Source organism: Typopeltis vanoorti, chromosome 1 (genome assembly GCF_054136105.1).
Source record: "Typopeltis vanoorti isolate ZY-2024b chromosome 1, IOZ_Tvanoo_1.0, whole genome shotgun sequence".
Classification (NCBI taxonomy): domain Eukaryota; kingdom Metazoa; phylum Arthropoda; class Arachnida; order Uropygi; family Thelyphonidae; genus Typopeltis; species Typopeltis vanoorti.
Genome location: NC_143549.1, coordinates 75,841,026 through 75,862,890, shown reverse-complemented (window position 1 = coordinate 75,862,890; position 21,865 = coordinate 75,841,026). Strand labels below are relative to the sequence as shown.

The following is a 21,865-nucleotide window of genomic DNA, read 5'->3' as shown; positions in this document are numbered from 1 at the left end:
GTGGTTCAAGAACAGAACCCTGCGGCACACCACTAGTCACAGGGCTGTATTTTGGACTCTACCTCCTGAATAAACCACTCTCTGATATCTCTCCATCAACCACCCCCTCATATCCATCTCATCAGTGGCGGCTCGTACATGAGCACTGCAGCACCCCCAAATAAGAAATGAAAAAAAAATTGTTTGTGTTTATAAATAATAACAAATGCTTACGACATTATATAAATGCAATACAACATGATAAAGGTTACAGCTTATGTTTTGACATTGATTGAATAGTTAATAATTGGAATTGTTCGATTAATGCTTTAAAGTACGAAACAAATGCACTGCTATCTAATGCAGTGTCGGAATTATCACATTCTGCCAATTGCAGCTATACTCGCCGATTTTCATTTGCGCTTGTCATTGCATTTTACAAGTGATTCCAACACTGCTCGTTTGGGCAGTGTCACTTACAGATAAATTGTATGCATGCGAGCATTATTTCTGTGAGGTACGAAACTTTTATTATTGATTTTTGTTCGTGGTGAGGGTGAAATATTTTTAATAAAGCAATTTTTTTTAATTTGTAAATTTATTTATTAATAAATTGGCTACTGATTAGGAAAAAAATAATTTTTTTTTATTTTGTATATGCAGCACCTGCACTTAAAATTTTTACCGGCTGCCACTGCATCTCACCAACCCTATATCCATCCTCATATGCTGCAATTTACTGATTAGAATTCCATGTGGTATCCTGTCAAAGGCCTTAGCAAGGTCCAGTAGAATCACTGTAAACCCATTACCCTTATCCAGTTCAGCCGTCACTGTGTTATGAAATGTGATCAAGTTACTGAGGCATGATCTATCCTTCACAAAACCATGTTGTCCCCCATACAGTATCCCCTTTTCATCTATCCAATCTCGTATTTTTCTCTTGACTAATTTCTCCAAGACCTTGACAACGATTCCTGAAATGCTAATCGGTCGGTAATTTACAACTGCAGTCTTGGAACCTTTATGCAGTGGAACTATTTTCGCCTCTTCCCCCCCCCCCCTCGGGACTAACCCAGACCCGAGACTCGAATTAAACAAAATGGTCAAGGGCACTGACAATTCTTTAGCCGCTTCACATAAGACATGAGCTGGTATACCATCCAATCCCACAGATGTATTGACATTGAGGTTTTGTAATAGACTATTCACCTCCACTTCATTCACCACAATTCCCGTATAATCTATTAGTTCATTCATTCCTGCAATTCACCACCTGGATGATATACTCTTGCAAAGTGCTAGCTCAGTAATTCAACTATATCAACTGATTCAGTTACCTCCCTACCATCAGCATTCTTTAAAATCATTCTGCCATATACATTTTTTCTTTTACTTGCAACATATCGAAAAAACTGTTTGGGATTCTCTTTAGCCTGCATGGCTAATGTTCTTTCATAATCCTTTTTTGCTTTTCTTACCACACTCATTACCCTTCAATGGCTGACTGTATACCTGCATAGGTATACAGTCAGCCATTGCCTCATGCAAATACTTCTTAACTGCCTCCCATGCACTATCAACAGCTAGTCCTTGCAGTTTTACATACCATGGCACTGAACCAATCAAACAGCCATTGCCTCATGCAAACACTTCTTAACTGCCTCCCATGCACTATCAACATCTAGTCCTTGCAGTTTTACATGCCATGGCACTGAACCAATCAAACTCTTAAGCTTGTCATACTTACTAGCCTGATAATTCGACATGTACCCTGTCTTAATTGTAAATTCCACACCTTTAGCCACCTCCCAAGTCACTCTCACCAATTGGTAGCAACGTGGTCATATTTGTTACAGCCAAATTCTCAGATGCAATTATTAGGTCAAGCACTCTCTGACCCCTAGTATTTTCCATTACATGCTGTCGCAGATAGTTATCCCTTAATAACCGCATAAAATCCAATTCCTTCTTCCCGTGTGTCCTCTCCTCCTTGCAATCAATGTTACCATAGTTGAAATCTCCCATAATAATTACCCTGCTTCCACTCATTTCTTCTATTTTCTTATGCATACTATCTCCACCATCTAGCCTCCTTGGCTGTAGCTCATCAGCTATCATCAATAACACTCCTCCCCCCATTTTATTCTTCCTGTCACTCCTGAACACACCATACCCCTCACATTCAATCCCACTAGCTATATCATCTTCTGTCAGCCATGTTTCACTAATGCCAATAACCTGTGGCCTGGAAGTGCCAACCAAGGCCAAAAATTCTTCCTTCTTGTTCCTAATACTTCTGTCATTAGTATACATGAATTGCAGAAGCCCATTTGTCCCATCCCTATTTTGATGCCTTATACTAACTATCCCATTCTGATTTGTTGTCCTTCGTATTCGCTCAGGCATATTACACACATTCCTACACTCAACTGTCTCCCTAAAGTCTCCATATCTACTCCCCCCCCTAATAACTCTAGTTTCCCTGATTCTGCACATCCACTTCCACTACATTCAACACCTTTTCAAGTCTCCGTACACCAAATCCATTCGAATGTAAACCACCCATCTTATATAAATTCTTTCGCCCATCAAACTCACTCCACACATCCACAAATTCCACACCACTCCTCCTGCATAATTCACTCATAATGTCATTTGCAATTATGGCCCTCCTTCTATACTCTTCACTGTCATACCGCACCAGCAGACTCACCATCCTAACTCTCTCACTCTTCTCTTTTGCTACCTTAAGCAATTCCTTCAAATCCTCTCTCAGAGCCATTTTGTCTCCTTTCAAATCATTTGTACCTGCTACTACTATCAGTTCTTTCACTTGCTTTTGCATTCTAATTGACTCGCTTGCATCCTTAACTTCCACACCAGGTTGGTACGATTTTGTTAAACTCTCAACTATCACACCTCTTACTAAAGAATCTCCGTACAACACTCGCTCTTTCATTTTGTTTACACTCACTATCATACTCTTATTTTTCCTATCATACTTTTACCGTTTTTCTTATCGTACTAATACCGTTTATTAGTTGGTACGCTCAGTAAACATTTTTGCCAACGCTCCAGCTGCTGATTTGCCCTGTGTATCGCTCTGCATAACCGTGCGATCTCACTCGTTGCATCAGTGTCATCATTTTTATTTTCCGTTAATTCATTCATTCGTTCTGTATGTTTACCTTCATTCTCACTTTCGACGCTACTCTCACAACTATCTGGTACTACCTCGCAAATATGACTCGCATTCATACCAGCATATCACTATTTTCTACATTCTCACTTTCAACAACGATATCACCCTCACAACCTGAAACACTCTTTAAATCCTCACGTTCCTTACACTTTCTGTACACATTTACTCCACTTTTGTTGTTTAACGAGACTCCAACCGCTCGCCTCAATGCTACATTTCGGAAACGGTACACTGAATCAAATCCTTTAAATTAAACTTTTTCGACAAAGATGATGACCTGGATGCCATCTTTGTATTTCTCTTCATGGGGGGCCATGTGCACAAATAATCGTATCTATCAATTAACTAAAAATACTCAGAAAAAATTAAAATACTCAGAAAACACACAAAAATCACCCAGACACACTAAGATAAGAAAAGTAAATAATACTATGTAAGATTCAAGCAAATTTACCAATTATACTGCACCTTAAACACTTTCAAATTCTCTGCAGACACCATGCGCTCAGGCACTGCATTCCAATTGAGTATTCAGAACTCTCCATGCAGAAATCCTGGTTCTTATTCTCTTGCTCACACATCCTCCTTATAAAACTTCCAGGGATGACCTCTTGTTCTCCCCCAATTTCCCATCATTCTTTGAAAAACCTCTTCAATGTTAATCCTATAACAATCCCTTACTAACTTATATGTCTCTATCTTAGTACTCCTTCTTCTTCCTCCTATTCACTAGACTCTGCAAATTGCATCTTCTCAACCTGTCTTCATTTTCAACCTGAAAATGAAGACAGGTTGAGAAGATGCTACTTTAGTCAATCACCTCTAGGCCATTCTGACATCTCTTCATCCATTTGAAAACCAGGGTGCTCAAATCTGTGCAAATCAAAAACTACTTTAGTCAATCACCTCTAGGCCATTCTGACATCTCTTCATCCATTTGAAAACCAGGGTGCTCAAATCTGTGCACATTAGTCCATATGTGGCTTAAACAAGGCCTTATACAATGGAACCAGAATCCCATTACTTCTACATGTCAGTTTCCTCTGCATCATTACCATTTCATTGTATTGTCTTCACAATTTTGGCAGTGTGTCCTCTAAATTTTAGATTCTTATCTGGCATTACCCCAAGATCTCGTTTTTTCTCCGCCTCCAACAATAACCCACACCAACAGTAAATTCTATATCCATTCAAATTCTCTGTAGACACCATGCTCTCAGGCAATGCATTCCAATCAATTATTCACAACTCTCCATGCAAAAATCCTGGTTCTTACTCCCTTGCTCACATCCTCCTTAAAAAGCTTCCAGGGATGATGGGAGTGAGTTTGTTGCCGCGGTATATGAGAGTGGAGCGTATAGAAGGAGGGCCATAGACTCTCTTGTTTACCAAATCTTAAAACCTTACATTTTGCAGCATCGAACTGTTATTCTCACTCCCATACCCATTCACTCAGTCTATTCAAGTCTTCTTGTAGGGCTACAACATCTGCTCTACTCATCATAGTTTGTCCCAACTTTGCATCATCTGCAAACAGCTGTATATTCACATAACAATATCTTCCCCAATATCATTTACATACAGGTTAAACAGCAATGGCCCTAAAACACTAGTAGTGTGTCCCTGAGGCACACCACTAATGACTTTTCTCTTCTGGGATATTGCTCCCCCCATACACAACTTGTTAATACCTCTCAGCCAGCCAACCTCTAATCCAATGCACTAGTTAATATCCAACCCTATGTGCTAATCTATCAAAAGCTTTGCAAAGTCTAAGTATACTGCTGTGTATCCATCTCCCACATCCAATGCTTCTGCTGTTACTTTATTGTAATAAGTAAGTAGATTACTAAAACATGACTTCCTTTTAGCAAATCCGTGCTGTCCATCAAAGATAATACCATTGTTATCAATTCAATTCTGGATCCTTATTCTCAGCAGTTCCAATACTTTAACCACAACACCTGACACAGATTAGCCTATAATTTGATGCTTGAAGTCTGTCACCTCTTTTATCGAGTGGTACCATCTTGCCTTCCTTCCATTCCTTTGGAACTTGATCCAAAGTAAGACTCATATTAAACAAATATGTCATGGCTAAAAGATGTCAACTCTCTGGAACATTCCTTTAAAATACATAGTGATATATAATCAAGTCTTATTAACACCGAGTTTGCTTAATTCCCCATATAGCATTTGTTCACTCACAGTCAGTCTGCCCTCATCCACTGCTCTCAAACTCTCCCATGATGTCACATTTACAAGGATGAAAGACTAACTGCTCATTGAATATTTTAACTATATCCTCTGCACCAGTTGTCCTTATGCTATTTTCTCCAATCAGTGTCATCCTAATCTCATAGTTCTTATTTTTGCTGGCTACATATCAAAAAAACTCCCTGAGACTTTTTTTTTGGCTTCATTAGATAACTTTTTTTTTTTATGTTGCTCCCACCTATGGAAGGTTCTTTGTAAACTTATAGTACATTTTGTACCGTGGCTAGGGATTTTTTCCTTTTTTTTTGTATTTTTCATTTATTTTTTTACATAATATGGAAATCCTGCTCTAGAGACCAAATATGGAACTTTTTCAAGCCACTTCAGGCCTCCAATAAGCAGGGATGTGCTGAAACTGGGTGATGACATTAATCTCCCACCTAAAGACAATCATAAACATCCATGCCCACGGCAGGATTTGAACCTGCAGCCTGTTGGTTGGAGAGTGGTATGCTAACCACTCACCCAACCAGGCCAGCAACTGCTGCTCATACTGCATTTTCCTTACCCTTACCAACTTAGTCATCCTCGTTGCCAGTTCTTTGTATTCTTCATGGAATTGATTATTACCATTCCTCTTATGTTGCCTCCATAATACCTTTTTTCTTTGTATTGTATTGTATTCTTAATCTCTTCATTCATCCATTTCACACCTACCTTATTTATCCTTTTGATCTTTGTGATACATTGCTTTCAAAAAATATTACCCAAGCAGCATTGATCTCCTTACCACCCGACTCCTCATTCCATGTTACAGCTCCAAGCTGTGTGCTGAGCTTCTCATAATCACCAGCCTTGTGATTCCATAGATACCCACAGAATTTCCTCACAGAAGTCCTTACATGGCTGACAAACACCCAGCTAATAGTTTCATGGTCACTCTTACCAACTGGAGGGAGATTTGACACCAGAGGATGACATCTTCTGGTATAATAACATCCTCTGATCAGATGATCAAATCCAAGACCCTCAATCCTGATGTACCCTGTTACATAATGCCTAAAGTAGTTGTCCCTCAAAAACTCAATAAAATCATTCTCTTTACTTCTGTTTACTATCTCGTCATCCCAGTCTATATTGTCATAATTAAAATTACTCATAATGATCACCTTTTCCCATTTGCTTGGCCAGTTTGCTTATACATTCCCTGATCACTACCCTCCTCATTACCAGGTCTATAGCAACATCTAGCCAAATATTTTATTCTATTCACCTCTATCTCACACAATACTGCCTCAAAATCACACTCAGTCTATTCTCATTGGGAGTATTCTATAGAGCTCTCACAATCTTTGTCACATGCAACAGATCAGAAGCAAGAGATGAAATGGAAAATCAGAAAAGGGGATATTGAAAAGACAGAAGTGCTTGGTGGTGAAAACAGTAGTAGTGTGAGAGATGAAGGAGAATGGAATTCAAGAGGAACTGGGAAATGGAGGGGGGGTGCCCAGGGAGAGTGGATGTTGAAAGTGGCAGTGAATGTGTGTAAAGATGGAGTATATTACGATATGGGTGGGGAAGTTGAGACTGAGCAGATATATGTAATAAGTGGTGATAAAGGTGATTGGACAAGTGTGGTGGGAAATCACAACCAACAAGTAGCTTGGATAGGACTGATTTTAGACCTAAAAATGAATTACTGTGTTTGTTTACAAAGCCAGAAGTATCAGAAATAAGGGAGATGAAATGGTTTCACTAATTGAGTATATTCACCCTGAAATCATTGGAATAAGTGAAACATGGTTGAATGAAAATGATATTCTAATGGAAATAGAAATGGAAGGATACAGTTGTTGGAAGTTTTTTCACTTGGTTATACTATAAATTAAAGATACCAAGCAATTATATATACTTGGTTTAATCTTTTATCCAAGTGTAAGCAAACAAAGTTTGCACCCAAAGTATTTTCAGGACCGGGGCAACTCATGGTAAAGGTAGTATGACTTCACAGCACTTGCTTTAGTATAGCACAGCTTCTTGCAGACATGTATAATGCTATGCATTATGGGAAAGGGTCACTACCCAGACTGGTTTTGACCTTTATCGAGGTCTCTTCACTGGAAGCCAGACCCAGATGTGATACTAAGGATGAAGTAATGCAGAAGTCATATTTTCCTATACAGTTGCCAAAAGGTGTCACACCTTATTATTAAATTACTCTGGATTAGAGAAAAGTTGTTGGAAGTTTTTTCACTTGATTATACTATAAATTAAAGATACCAAGATTATATACTTGGTTTAGTCCTTTATCCAAGTGATGCGAAGTCATACCATCTTCACCACGAGTTGTGCCAGTCCTGAAAATACTTAAGGATAAAGGATTAAACCAAGTATATAATTGCTTGATATCTTTAATTTATAGTGTTACCAAGTGAAAAAAACTTCCAACAACCTTTCTCTAATCCAGAGTAATTTAATAATAAGGTGTGACACCTTTTGGCAACTGGTATAGGAAAACATGAGTTCTGCATTACTTCAACTTTAGTATCACCTTTTTTAACAAGCACATCAATCTCATTGGCTCCAAATCTTCCAAAGTAATAGCACAGCTCTACCCATTGATCAACCGCAAGAGCAAATTGCACCTAAGCAATAAATTGCTTCTTTACCGGATGGTAATACGTCCAGTCATAACCTACACCTCACCAGCATGGAGTCACACTTCAAGATCAAACATTTCGAAATTACAGAGAATCCAAAACAAATGCCTTAGGATGATCCTGGATGCACCGTGGTTCATCAGAAATTCACAGATTCACCGAGAAACCGGCATTCCATACATCTCCTCCTTTCTTCGTAATCTCGCAGAAAAATTCTTCGTGAAGTCAAGTTCACATTCAAAACCACTAATTGTACAAGCTGTCAATTACAATGAGACTGATTACTACAAACACAAAAGACCGAAGGCTATTCTTCTCTCAACTGATCATAACTGACACAACTGCCCTCAGAGGGCAAGCTTAATTGCTCACAAATCTCCCATTCCCAAACAACTCTCATTACAGATAAAGGGGAATATGAAAAGCACTAATGCTTCACCCATTCTGTCAGTAATGTTAATGGTAAAAAAAAATGGTTTAGTATCACCTCCGGGTCTGGCTCCCACTGATGTGCTTTTGTGCAGAAGTAGTTGTGGCAAGGCTGTAACCAATGAAGTTTTAACTGAGGCTCGGCTTTGCTGTTTCCGGGTCTGGCTCTCACATGTGCTTTTGTGCAGAAGTGGTTGTGGCAAGGCTGTAACCAATGAAGTTTTAACTGAGGCTCGGCTATTGCTGTTTCCAATTCTGGCTCTCATGGATGTGCTTTTGTGCAGAAAGGGCGGTGCTTTCCCTGAGATATGAGTGGCTCTGCTTGGGGGTACGTCTTTGCTTGTCGCTGAGTGGGTCCACTGCCGAAATTATGGCTCTGCTCAGTGGTTGGGGGAGCCAACGCTGAGTTAAATGATCACTTGGGTTGCTCATTGTTGGATAATCTGAGTGATCACACGAGTTTTTGGTAACCCGGCACTTGAAAAGGGAAACCAGTCTGGGTAGTGACCCTTCCTATAATGCATAGCACTATAGATGTCTGCAAGGAGATGTGCTTTGCATTATGGGATACTAAGGCAAGTGATGTAAAGTCATACCACAAGTTGCCCCGGTCCTGAAAATACTTCAGACAAAGTGTAAGCAAACTTTGTTTGCTTACACTTGGATAAAGGAAGGATACAGTATTTTTTGCAAGGACAGAAAGGACAAGAAGGGAGGGGAGAGTGCTGCTGATGATAGCAGGGGAATTATTATTATGATTATTATTATTACATAGCACTTCCAGGGAGTCCAAAGACTCATCAAGGGAGGGCACCTATTCTACAACTCTCTGTCTCCACCAACCGCTACTACCTTCATCATCTACACCAATGGCATCTACTGCCGACCATCACCACCACTATTTTCACAAACATTCTTGACCCTGGTGGGATTCGAACCCACAGCCTTTTGGCTGGAGAGTGGATACGCTAACCAGGCCGGCTATGTCGGCTATTATGTCCACATAAGGTAGACATGAAAGAGGGAAATAGTGGCAATGGTTATGAGGCAGTGTGGTGTGACGTGGAGGTTGACAGGAACACATATATAGGTGGATGTTGCTATATGCCTGGAAATGTATAAATAAAGGAAGGATAATTATTATGGGTGATTTTAATTATGGCAATACAGATTGTAATGAAGAGATAGCATTTGGGAATAAGGAAAAGGAATTTCTCGAGTTCTTGAGAGATAACTATCTCAGGTATCACATAAAGGATGGTACGTGAAGATTGAGAGTTTTAGATCTGATCATTTCATCAGATGATGTAATTACGAGTGGGGTTTCACTGATTGAAACCATTTGATGAGAGTGATCATGAAGTGATGACCTGGGTTGTGGCTAGCCATAAGCAGACTTTTGTGAGAAAGGATATATGTGGAATTATAAGGCTGGTGATCATGACAAGCTTATTAGATAACTTGGAGCTATAGCATGGAATGAGGAGTTGAGCAGTAAGGAAATAAATGCTGCTTGGGAACTGATAGAGAAATACATGACAGCATCAGTGTGTGATATATTCCAAAGACCAAAAGGCTGAATAAGGTAGGTATAAAATAGATGAATGAGGAGCTTAAGCACGAAATCTGGAACAAGAAGGTACTTTCAAGGTAGTACAAGATGAATAATGATGATAATTAGTTACATGAAGAGTATAAAGAACAAGACAGGAGAGTGACTCAGTTAGTACAAAAAACAAAAGTGCTCTATTAGCAGAAATTGACAAATCAGGCAAAGAAAAACCCCAGAGAATTTTTTAGATATGTGGCAACTAGAAGGAAGAATGATCATGGTAAAATGATGTTAATGGATGAAAATGGTAGAATGGTAACTGCTGCAGAAGACATTGTTGAGATATTCAGTGATCAATTTATAAGGGTGTTTCAACCTGATCAGAGTGGAATCATGAGGAACTTAAGTGTAGAGGACATAGGAGAGAATGGCTTAGAGTGAGCAGGAGGTATTTGGGGAAATAAATAATCTTGATGTCAATAAGACGGTAGGATTCAAGGACATATCACCATACATCTTAAGGGAATGTTCCAGGGAAATGGCAGTAGCATCGGCATGCCTGTTTAAAAAGAGTCTTACAACAGCACAGGTTCCAAGGGAGTGGAAGGAGGGGTAATACTGTTAAACTGCATAAAGGTGGTGATAAGGCTGTAGCTTCAAATTATAGGCCAATCTGTATATCTGGAGTTGTGGTGAAGGTACTGGAGAGATTGGGGAGAAGTGGGATATAGTAATGGGTTGATAACAACAGAATTCTCTGTGGTTATCAGCATGGGTTTGTTAAAGGGAGATCATGTTCTACTAACTTACTTATGTACTATAACAAGGTGACAAATACATTGAACATGGGAGATGCATATGCAGTTGTGTACTTGGATTTTGCAAAAGCTTTTGATAGACTGCCACATGACAAGCTCTTAAATAAATTGAAACAGATGGGATTGGATAACAGATTTCTGAGTTGGATCAGTGACTGGCTGTCAGATATCTATCAGAAAGTTGTATATGGAGGCGCAGTATCTCAAAATAGGAAGGTCACTAGTGGTGTACTGCAGGAGTCAATTTTGGGGCACCATTGTTGTTCAATTTGTATGTTAATGATATTGGGATGGGTTTAACTAGGGATATGCAGCTGTTTGCAGATAATGAAAAACTGGGAAAAGCAATGCACAGTCAGGCTGATATTAATGCCTTACCAGAGGACTTGAATAGAATGCAAAAATGGGCAGGTAAGTGAAACCATCAGTTCATTATTGCAAAGTGTAAGGTTTTGAGATTTGGTGAGCAATGATGGGATGCAAAGTATACACTTGGTGGAGAAAGTTTAAAGGAGATCTAGGAGTGATGGTGGACAAGGGCCACATCACACAAGCTGTGAAGACGTCACATCAGATAATGGCAATGATGCAGAGGACCCTGACTTGCAGAAATAGAGGGGTTATGATGTAATAACCTCTATTGTATTGTATAAGGCCTTGATCAGGCCTCATATGGATTATTGTGCACAGATTTGGTCGCCAGGTTTTCATGGTGATGAGGATATGTTGGAAAGGGTCCAGAGAAATTCACAAAGTTGGTCTGCAGTCTTTGAAATGTAGAGTACAAGGACAAATTGTGAGAATGTAAGTTGCAAAGTCTCATGAATAGGAGGAAGAGGAAGAATATAATTGAGATATATAAGCTGGTCGGTGGTTGTTATCAGGTTGACATGGAAGAGATTTTTCATAGAATGGGAGGGGGGAGGAAGAGATAGAACAAGAGGCCATCGCTGAAACTGTATAAGGAGGGTATGAGCAGAAGGTTATTTGCATGGAGAGTGGTTGATGAGTGGAATGCATTTCCTGAATGTGTTGTGAATGTAGATGCATTGAATCAGTTTAAGATGTGGTTGGATGAGCATTGTGTGCAATAGCGTGTACCTCCCACAATGAATCTCTGATTCCATGGAGGTCAGATGATGATAATAATGCTCTGCATAATGTCTCATTTGAACCATATAAATTGTAGCAGTTTGTGGAATTTTTCTCTTCACACCTATATGTCTCTTCCAAATCTTCAAAACTTAAATTCAGATCTTTATTATATATATTCTTGTGATTTCTTGACTGTTTGTCTTAAAATAAAAATGTTGTCCTGACAACTCCTGTTTGGTTGCCTGAATCCAGCTTGTTCCTTCCCAAGTATGTTTTGCTAATTTTCTTTGTGTACTTACATAAATCTTAAATCTTACCCAGAAAATCTGTTAAAATAGGAAAATTCCTCTGTAATTCTCATATTCGTCTGCACAGTTAGCCTAGTGGCTGTGTGCTTCGCAACCATATGCCTGGGGAAGGAGTGTCCTAGGTTCGATTCCCGTCGGTGACATGAGGAGCTGAAGGATCTTCCTCAGCCATAGCCAAGTTATCCGGTCTTGGGCATGGATGGTAGGTTTTTTCCCCCAGTTCATCCTGGGGTTTTTCATTCCGCAAACCAGCCTTGAGAACTCAACATTACGGACATAGGATATACCAGGGCGTAGGGCTGACCACCTTATCCTGTGAATGGTTTGAGGTCCGATGATTAATTAATCCTTGACACCGCAAGTTAAAAGAGGGAAAAAGGAAGATGGGATGAGATGAGATGAGATTCTCATATTCAGTTTTATTTCCCTTTTTGGGTACTCTATCATCTGAAATTCTACCTTCTGCATTATGCAATGTTGCCACTGTAAAATTTTACATCATACTTGAGTATTTTTGATTTAATATCACCTACTTAAGCTGTATTTCCACATTGCAGAATTCTGGTACTTTTTTTCTGGCTGTAATATTGAATACCGTATTTTCCAAATTTGGTCAAAATCAGTTGAATGATGTGTTGTGTAGAGTCATCTGCAGAGAAAGTGACTCCTACCCAATACCACACTCCTTTTAATTATTTATTTATTTTCAATCAGATTGCTGAGAATCCATGCTGTGAGCTTAGGGGATCTTAAACAGTGTAAGAAACAACTCGTTCCAAATTTGGTTGAAACTGGTTGAATGATATGTCCTGTAGAGGTATTTGTGAAAGAGTAGGGGAAAAAGGAAAGTTTTTTTCCCCCTTTGGCCATCTTTTATTATTTTCAAGTATTTTAGTTCTTTCATTAATTGGACTTTAGTTGAGAAACTACACAGGCAACGATGAGAGTGACTAACATTCAAATTCTTTTATCTCACTACTTTAGACAAACAATTGTGAATAATACCTGGGTGCATTTATAAGTATATGCAATTTCTTTTTAATGTCTAATATTTTCATTAGAGATAAGGGTGACAATGCCTTTGTATTTCAGTAATAAGCAAACATTTGGTGTTGAAGCACTGCAACCTGAAGTTCGATGGAATTCATCACTCTCGTTTCCAGTTCTTCCTTCTGCCAAAGTTACTAAAGTAAGAGTTCTTTGCAGTATTTACTTTATTTAATATTTTAAATGTTTACATTTTTTAGAGTTAATAAATCATTTTTTTAATCTCAATAACAATGTTAATGCTTTCAGAGTGGCCTGTGCCAATCCCATTTGTATCCAAGGGCAAATGTAAGGTTCAGGTAGCAAGGCTTATAATTGATTATTCATAATAATATTACTTAAGAAAGTTACAATGTATACTATATATTAATTAGAATAATGTTTAATTAAGTAATCTAATGAAGAGAGGAGGGTGGGGGTATGATTGAGACCAGTGGTGACTTGTCCATAAGGGCTGCAGGGCTGCATTGAGTATACTAGCCAGTACTACTCGCTAGTATATTCAACACTGGAGCTGCATTCAATGCAGCCTTTATGGATAAGCTGCCACTGATTGAGACATAGTCTGGGGTTGTTATCGTGTTGACATGGAGGAGATTTTTGATAGAATGGGAGAGGGGCTAGGACAAGAAGTCATTGCTGGAAACTGTATAAAGAGGATGTGAGCAGAGGAGTAGGTTCTTTGCATGGAGAGTGGTTGGTGAGTGGAATGCGTTACCTTAGTGTGTTGTGAGTGTAGACACATTGAATGAGTTTAAGGCACAGTTGGATGAACATTGTGTACAGTAGTGTGTGTACCTCCTACGATGAGTCTTTGACTCTATGGAGGTCAAATGTCAATAATAATAATAACACACGCACACAACATGAAACATGTGGATGGAAGACTAGAGTCCTAACTAGATGGAGCATCAACTGCCAGCCCAGGATGTAAATTAGGATCTTGAAGTATTAGTGTTTCCCATCTTTTGAGAAGTTTTATGCAGCCATATTTATTCAAGTTAGGTTGATTTTTGAGAGCAGCTGTAGATTCTAAAAACAGTCTTTCTCCTCTAAATTCACTGCAATAGAGCATGGTGGTATTTTTCCACTTGATTCTATGAGCTGTATCCAAAGCATGGTCTGCAAGACCTGATTGACCATAGTCATGACTGCATATGAACTTTTTATGTTCTTCTATGCAGATGGTGGTTGATCTTCCTGTCTGTCTGTAGTTAGCTAGCCTGCAGGAACAGGAGACTCTGTACACTCCAAGAACTGAGAGAGGAGGGAGTTGGTCCTTAGGGAAGTGGATTAGGGTTGCTAGTTTCAACTGGAGCTTGAAAGCTGTACAGAGGTTTTATTTCTTAAAGATTCTGGGTATTTTTTTCTGATGTAATTGGATGTGGCAAATAGTGATAGCATTACTAAAATCCTTCTGAAGGTCATGGATTGGAGAGGGGGAGAGAGTGATTTTTTTTTTTTTTTGGTGAGAATTGTAGCCGTTGCCTCCAAAAAAATCAAGAGTTGTCAAATCTTTAGTTAACAGAACACATAATATTTGTTCATCTCCTTCATCTTTACAATGAAAGCTTCTCAAAGGCAAGCATTAATATTCTACGTTCAAGGATACAGCAATGTTTTGATGCAGTGTTTTAATCCCATGTATATTTAAGGTGTTTCTAAACTTATTGGCTGAATCTTGAAGTTTTGCCTGGTGCCCACATACCTTCTAGTCAACAAAATTTGTAACCCCTTCTCAACTGCAAAAAAACAAACTTTGCTTCTATTTCTAGCTGAACAAAATTCTTTATAAGTGTAAGCTAACATATTTGGACAGACAGGCCATCCTGTGGGAAAAAACCCAAAAAAAAAAGGATTAGTGAACATCAGTGCTACAATGAAGCTTAAACCTCAAATCAGGTCTTGCACAACACAGTATTGAAATGACTCTAAAACAATGATCCTTCTCTATAGAAACAGTTTTAAATATGGATATGCTTTCAAAAAAAGTTCAGAGGCCTCTTACACGATTTGAGAGCCCCGACCTGAATCCCATAGAACATCTTTGGGATGAATTAGAACGCCGACTTTGCTCCAGACCCCAACCACCCACATCACAAACTGCTCTGGCTACAGCTCTTCAGGAAGAATGGGCTGTCATTCCTCCAGAGACGTTCCAACACCTAGTAGAAAGTCTCCCAGGCAGAATTAGAGCTGTCATAGAAGCAAAGGGTGGGCCCACCCCATATTAATGTCCACTAATGGAGAATGTGTCACAGGTAAAGTCTGATTACAGTTTCGAGTAGGTGTCTGTATACTTTTGATCAGATAATGTATGAAATAATTTCCTTGTTCTGTGAGTTTGAAGTCAAACTGTGATGTGGTGGTGAAGGGCTGCTGTATGTGATTTAACAGATTTAATAGTGAGAGTGGGTAGGAATTACTGATGCCAGTTCTGATGAACATGCTTGCAGAAATATTTGTAGAAAATGTAAATAGCAGAAACTGTCTGCATGAGAGTGGACCGAATTAAACTCATAAGAAGTGGGTCTTTAATCAACCTAATTGCACTCTTTACTATATCAAGTATTTTTATGGAGCTCTTAAGGACATCCCAAATGGGAAACAGTACTGATTGTTAGATGGATTTGTAATTTGTATGTTGCTGAGGTAAAGTAACACATTGGGAAAAAAAAAAGAAAAAAAAAGAAACAATTCGTGGATTACTGAATAAGCAATATTTATAAATATGTTTATGCCAAGAGAAATATGAGGTCAAATTAATTCGAAGAAAAAAAATTTCATCTTATCTAGAGATTTGGGTGTTGTCAAAAGTAAAACTATAAGAAATCGTCTATGTTTTGCAAGAAATAAAACTAGACTATTCAGTTTTACTAGCATAGAAATTAACATACTTATCAGAATCTTACTGATGAATTTTTCAGAGATTAGATTTTATGATTGTAGTAATTGATATTCTGGAAGTTTTAGTGATTTGTATGGTGCAAGGCCTGCCAAATAAGAAAGAGAAGTGCAGTGTTATTGTCTCCTTCCAGTTATATAGCGTCGACTCTTAATCAACCCCCACTTTATAATTTTTTTAATTTATAAGGCACACAAAATAGCTGAATTATTGGACAGTGTAAACAGTATTAAAAAGTTCTTTATTTAAAACATCTCACAGATTACTTTCAGTATTATCAATATTTAAAATCGATAAGAATAATTTAATATTCTTCTCATTGTTATTACTTAAAAAAAAACAGAGATCATTTTCAATTTGAAGATAATATTTTAGCTGATTCAGTTTGTTATTAATTGTTTACCTTTAGTCTCTGTTGTGACAATGCTAGTGATGCCAGGGAAATATTAACTGTAAAGTTTTGAAATACATTTTAATTATTTTCCTTTTTTCTTATCTGTGTGTTTTTCTTATCCATTAAGTCCTAATAAATATATATAAAATTATTGATGTTTCTTATGCAAAGAGAAGACTAAGATTATTGTTGTTTAAAGAGTGGAAATCTCTCTCTCTTCTCTTTTTTTTTTTTTTTTTTAATTGAGTACTTGAGTGATATCAAAAGTAAGATCAAGTGGTATCTGTCCATTAGCCAGCCTTATATCCTTATCACCAGCTTCATATCCCATCTGTTCCAATTTGTGAACCTAGTTCCATATATCATTCCATTTCAGCTCAGCCTTTATTATAAAAAGTTAGCTAATTACTAAGACATGACCACCAAAGCCATGCTAACCCCCAATAGAGTATCATATTCTTATACACCCATTCTGAATTCTGTCTCTGACTAACTTTTCCAATACCTTTGCCACTGTAATACTGCTTGAAATAATTTTTGCAAGAAATAAGAAAATATTGAATTTTAAGGGATATAAGTCAACTAAGTTTTCCCACTGAAAAATAGTATGAAGATTTAGTATTTGAGATTTTGTTTGTAGATATTTTTGAGAACTTGTCTGTTTATACAGTTGAGAATTTCTGCAGCAAGAAAGAGGAATGAAAATACTTGGTTGTAGATATTCTTGAGAACCTGTTTGTGTATCTGAAGGTTTCTGGAACGAGAAAGAGGAATTGCAGAGTATTGTCACAATCTCTTATTCATGAGTGCCTCTATAATGCAGTCATGATAATATTTGCATTTTGGATAGAAAATACTGGGTTTGAATCCCATCTGTGGAGCCTTTATAAGGGCCTTTTAACTAAGCCGAATTAGCTGGTCTCATACAGAATTGATAGGATTTTTCTTGCTGAAAACTCCTTCATAGAGTTGTCTTCATCTGTACATTTCATCAAATTTGGATAATTTATTACATGCTTCAACTTTGCAGAAAAGCTGAAGATGTTTGTTAAACTGAAGTAGCAGCCATTGCTACTTTAGTTTAACATCAGTGTTCCTTCTATACCACTGGGATAGCAAATGGCATTGATTAATGTCTAATCCTTTAACTATCTTTTTAAGTACTATACATGCCTGCTGAAACATATGAAGAAGCTCAGGGCCAGTTCTGATCTTCTATTTTACATCAGAAGGATTCATATATTCTCTTGATCTGAAGAGCAAATAGAAGTTTTGCAGATTTTAATGAAACTTCTCCACAGAGAAGGAAACATCATGCATCTGTAACTTCAATATGCAGTTTGTGCATATTTGAAGAAATGAATTGAGCAGCTATGCCAAATTGCACTAGACAAATGCACTCGTTTTAAGTGCATAATAACACCAATGGAGAGAAGGATTCATATATTCTCTTGATCTGAAGAGCAAATAGAAGTTTTGCAGATTTTAATGAAACTTCTCCACAGAGAAGGAAACATCATGCATCTGTAACTTCAATATGCAGTTTGTGCATATTTGAAGAAATGAATTGAGCAGCTATGCCAAATTGCACTAGACAAATGCACTCGTTTTAAGTGCATAATAACACCAATGAAGAGAATGCAAATACTAAATCACATTAGCACAAAACCAGATATGGTGCCCTGTAGCTAAACATCTACCTGCTTTTACTCTTTATGGGTATGATCTGCCAATATGAATGTCGTTTTCATTTACAGTGACATGGCATGCACATAATGCATGATGTGGTGACGTAATACTTGAACATCTACATGCACTGGAGAATGTAAATGTCCATCATGAACTAATTCACTGTAATTCAACACTGCTTACTTTTGCTGAACGAAAGTTGTTTTCTGAAAAAACTGCAATTGATGAAACAATGTGGATGCCATTTTTATAATAGAATCACCTACTTTTGTCAAAAAACAAATTTCGGTGCTGTACAGTGTAATCGTTATTTTTATTATTACTGTTATTGCACAGGAGCCTACATGGAGTCCAAAGACCCCATTGTAAGAGAACCACACTATCTACACAATATCTATCATATCTCTCATTGAATGCATCAACTGATAAAATACAACAGACTTTGCAAACCATTTCATTCATTCACGACCCTCAAAGTGAAAAATTTACTTTCCATACCTTTACTAACCACTCTCTTACACAATTTCCAGAGAGATGACTACTTGTTTTGCTCCCTCTAGCCAAGTGCTGAAAAATTTCCTCTGCAAACCTTTTTAATTAATTTAAATGTCCCTATCATATTCCCTCTTTTCCACCTATCAGTCAACTTTTACAACCACAAACCTGATTCTATCATCATAGGAAGCATTCTGCACACTCCCTCAATTTATCATCGTTGGGAGCATTCCACAGGCCACTCACATCTTGGTCACTTAGCTCTGGATTCACTCTACATCATCCCTCAGACTCCCAGGTAACTAGACCTGTGCACAGTAATCCATATGTAGCCATATCAAAGTCTTATAAGAGGAATGATAACTTCCTTATCTCTGTTTGTTACTGTGTTCTTAAATGGCCAGAATAGCTAAAAAGATTATTTGTTACTGTGTTCTTAAATAGCCAAATAATCTTATGAGCTATTCTGCCACCTTAGCAATATGTCTTCTGAGCTTCAACTCCATCTCCACCAACATGCCTAACTTCCTGGAGTATAGTTTGTGGTATACAGTTTATAATCTTTTCATCCCAAAATGTATAACTTGACACTTTTCCACATGAAATGGGCATCTATTATTTTTTGCATATACTGTCAGCCTATTTAAATCATCCTGTAAACTCTGTACATTGCCTTGATTAACTATTATGCTACCCAATTTTCATCATCATCAGCACCAAACAACTAAATATTTCCCTTCAAATCATTTATATATAAATTAAACAGTAGCAGCAGTCCAACACAAAGCCTTGTGTTGCTCTACTAGTCACCATGATTCTTTCTCCTTGATTCTGATCCTCTATGTACTACTCTTTGGTATCTGTCCATTAGCCAGCTTTATATCCATATCACCAGCTTCATATCACATCTGTTCCAATTTGTGAACCTAGTTCCATATATCATTCCATTTCAGCTCAGCCTTTATTATAAAAAGTTAGCTAATTGCTAAGACATGACCACCAAAGCCATGCTAATCCCCCATAGAGTATCATATTCTTATACACCCATTCTGAATTCTGTCTCTGACCAACTTTTCCAATACCTTTGCTACTGTAATACTGCCTGAAAAAATGATTTAACACATGCAAGAGAAATTTGAATTTATTAAAATCGCCTGTATATCTTACTCACTGTAATGTTAGCATCATTCAGGGAGAAAGCAAAAGAATTTTTATTTTATTTTTATATTGTTCTCACACATGAGAGATAGAGGGACCTGCAGCAAATAAATGTGCCGTGTGTGGGCAACCATAATACTTCTGTGCCACACTCAGTGCAAAGCTCTGTACAAGACACATGTTTTGGATTACATGTGCCAATAAATGAATTGATTATAACCAGAGCTGGCGAGTGACAGTCATGGAGTAAGAGTTAGAAGCAATTCTTGGTTTACTGGAGTCAGAGTTGGAGTTGCATGGGAAAAATGTACCGACTCTGACTTCTAATCAATTTAAATTGTAATATAAATGATATAACATTTTGGGGATCTAAATAGCAGTGTAGGAAATGATTGTCAGACATGCAAAAATATTTTGGGAACATTTGGAGAAAAGAGTAAAGCTAATAATAATGGCAAATACCTGTTGGATTTCTGCTCATGACATGGACTGGCTATTACTAACAAAATGTTCCAACATAAAAATGAGCATAAATTCACATCGAGAGAGAAGGCAAGGAATAAGAAGAGTCTCATTGACCATGTTGAATAACTGATGTTTTCTCGCTGGTGCAGGACACTAGAGTGTACAGAGGATTTGAAATTGGAAGTGATCACCATTTAGTCTTGAGCAGGACAAAATTGAATTTCAAATTGAAAAGAAGAACATGTAAGAAAGTTTTAAAGTCAATAAAAGTTGAGCAGCTCCAGATGTGAACTGTAGACTAAAATACACAAACGTTATTCAAGAAAAAAACAAAAGTTTGAAAACAGGAACCAAACGTTGGAGATTAAGTTTCAAGCCCTGAAGAAAACATTCATTGATTGATTCAGCCAGAGAGGCATGTGGTGGGGTTGTCTGCAAGGATAGAAACATCAGAACTCCATGGTGGACACAGGAAGTTAAAGAGGCAGTGAAGGAAAAGAAGAAAGCATATATAAAGTTCTTGATGAATAAGTCAGCTTGTGCTCTTAGAGAATACAGGAACAAATGTAAAAAAAGCTAAACACTGTGTAAAATTAACTAAACAAAAGTCATGGGAAGACTTTGGTAACAACATATAAAATAAATATCTGGATGGTGGCAAGATATTCTGGACACTGTGGAAAAGCTCAAAAATGGAGGAAAGAGTGTTGTAAAAGGAATTAGAGATGATAAAGGTAACATGAAAACTGAAGTAAAAGGTATCCTTGATGTATGGAGTAATTACTTCGAAAAATTGTTAAATGAAACAAATAGTGGTAAAAAACATTCAACAAGCATGCAATCAGGAATATATATATATATATATCCATTTTTGAAGTAGAAAAAGCGATCAAAAGCCTGAAATGTGAAAAGGTAGCTGGAGTAGATGATATTTGGACAGAAATGCACAACTATGGGTATAAAATTTACAGTGGCTTCACTGCATAGTTCAGAAGGCTTGGACAGAGGGACGAATTCCAGATGTTGAAGTAGAGCTCTCATAAGTATCCATATATATAAAAGAGAAAAAAAATGAATCTGAGAATTACAGAGATATTTCCCAACTGAGTGTTCTTGGTAAGATTTATGCAAGTATGCTTGAGAAACGGTTGAAAAGGATTGTGGAAGGGAAGCTTGGTGAGGAACAAGCTGGATTCTGGGCAAATAGAGGTTTCAGGATCAGATTTTCACTTTATGACAAATAGGTGAGAAATCATGGGAACATAACAAAGATCTGTATTTAAGTTTTGTAGATCTGGAAAAGGTATATGATAAAGTGCCAAGAGAAAAGCTATTCAAAATGCTACAGTTATATGGTGTCAATGGGGCATTATATCAAGCAATACTTAGTCTCTATTTGAGTTGTAAGTCAGTAGTTAGAAGTGAAGATGGTTTGATATTAAATCTGGT

General features: G+C 37.6%; 1 protein-coding gene across 2 annotated transcripts in view; it reads left to right on the top strand.

Moving 5' to 3' along the window:
• The window catches only part of LOC150110102 (uncharacterized), a 268,812-nt gene that overhangs the window by 184,387 nt on the left and 62,560 nt on the right, over positions 1 to 21,865 (top strand). For both annotated transcript variants that reach the window (XM_090391413.1, XM_090391419.1), the window contains exon 10: positions 13,356 to 13,452. In XM_090391413.1, coding sequence (XP_090247539.1) covers positions 13,356 to 13,452 — 97 coding nt within the window. The remainder of the gene's footprint in view (positions 1 to 13,355; positions 13,453 to 21,865) is intronic.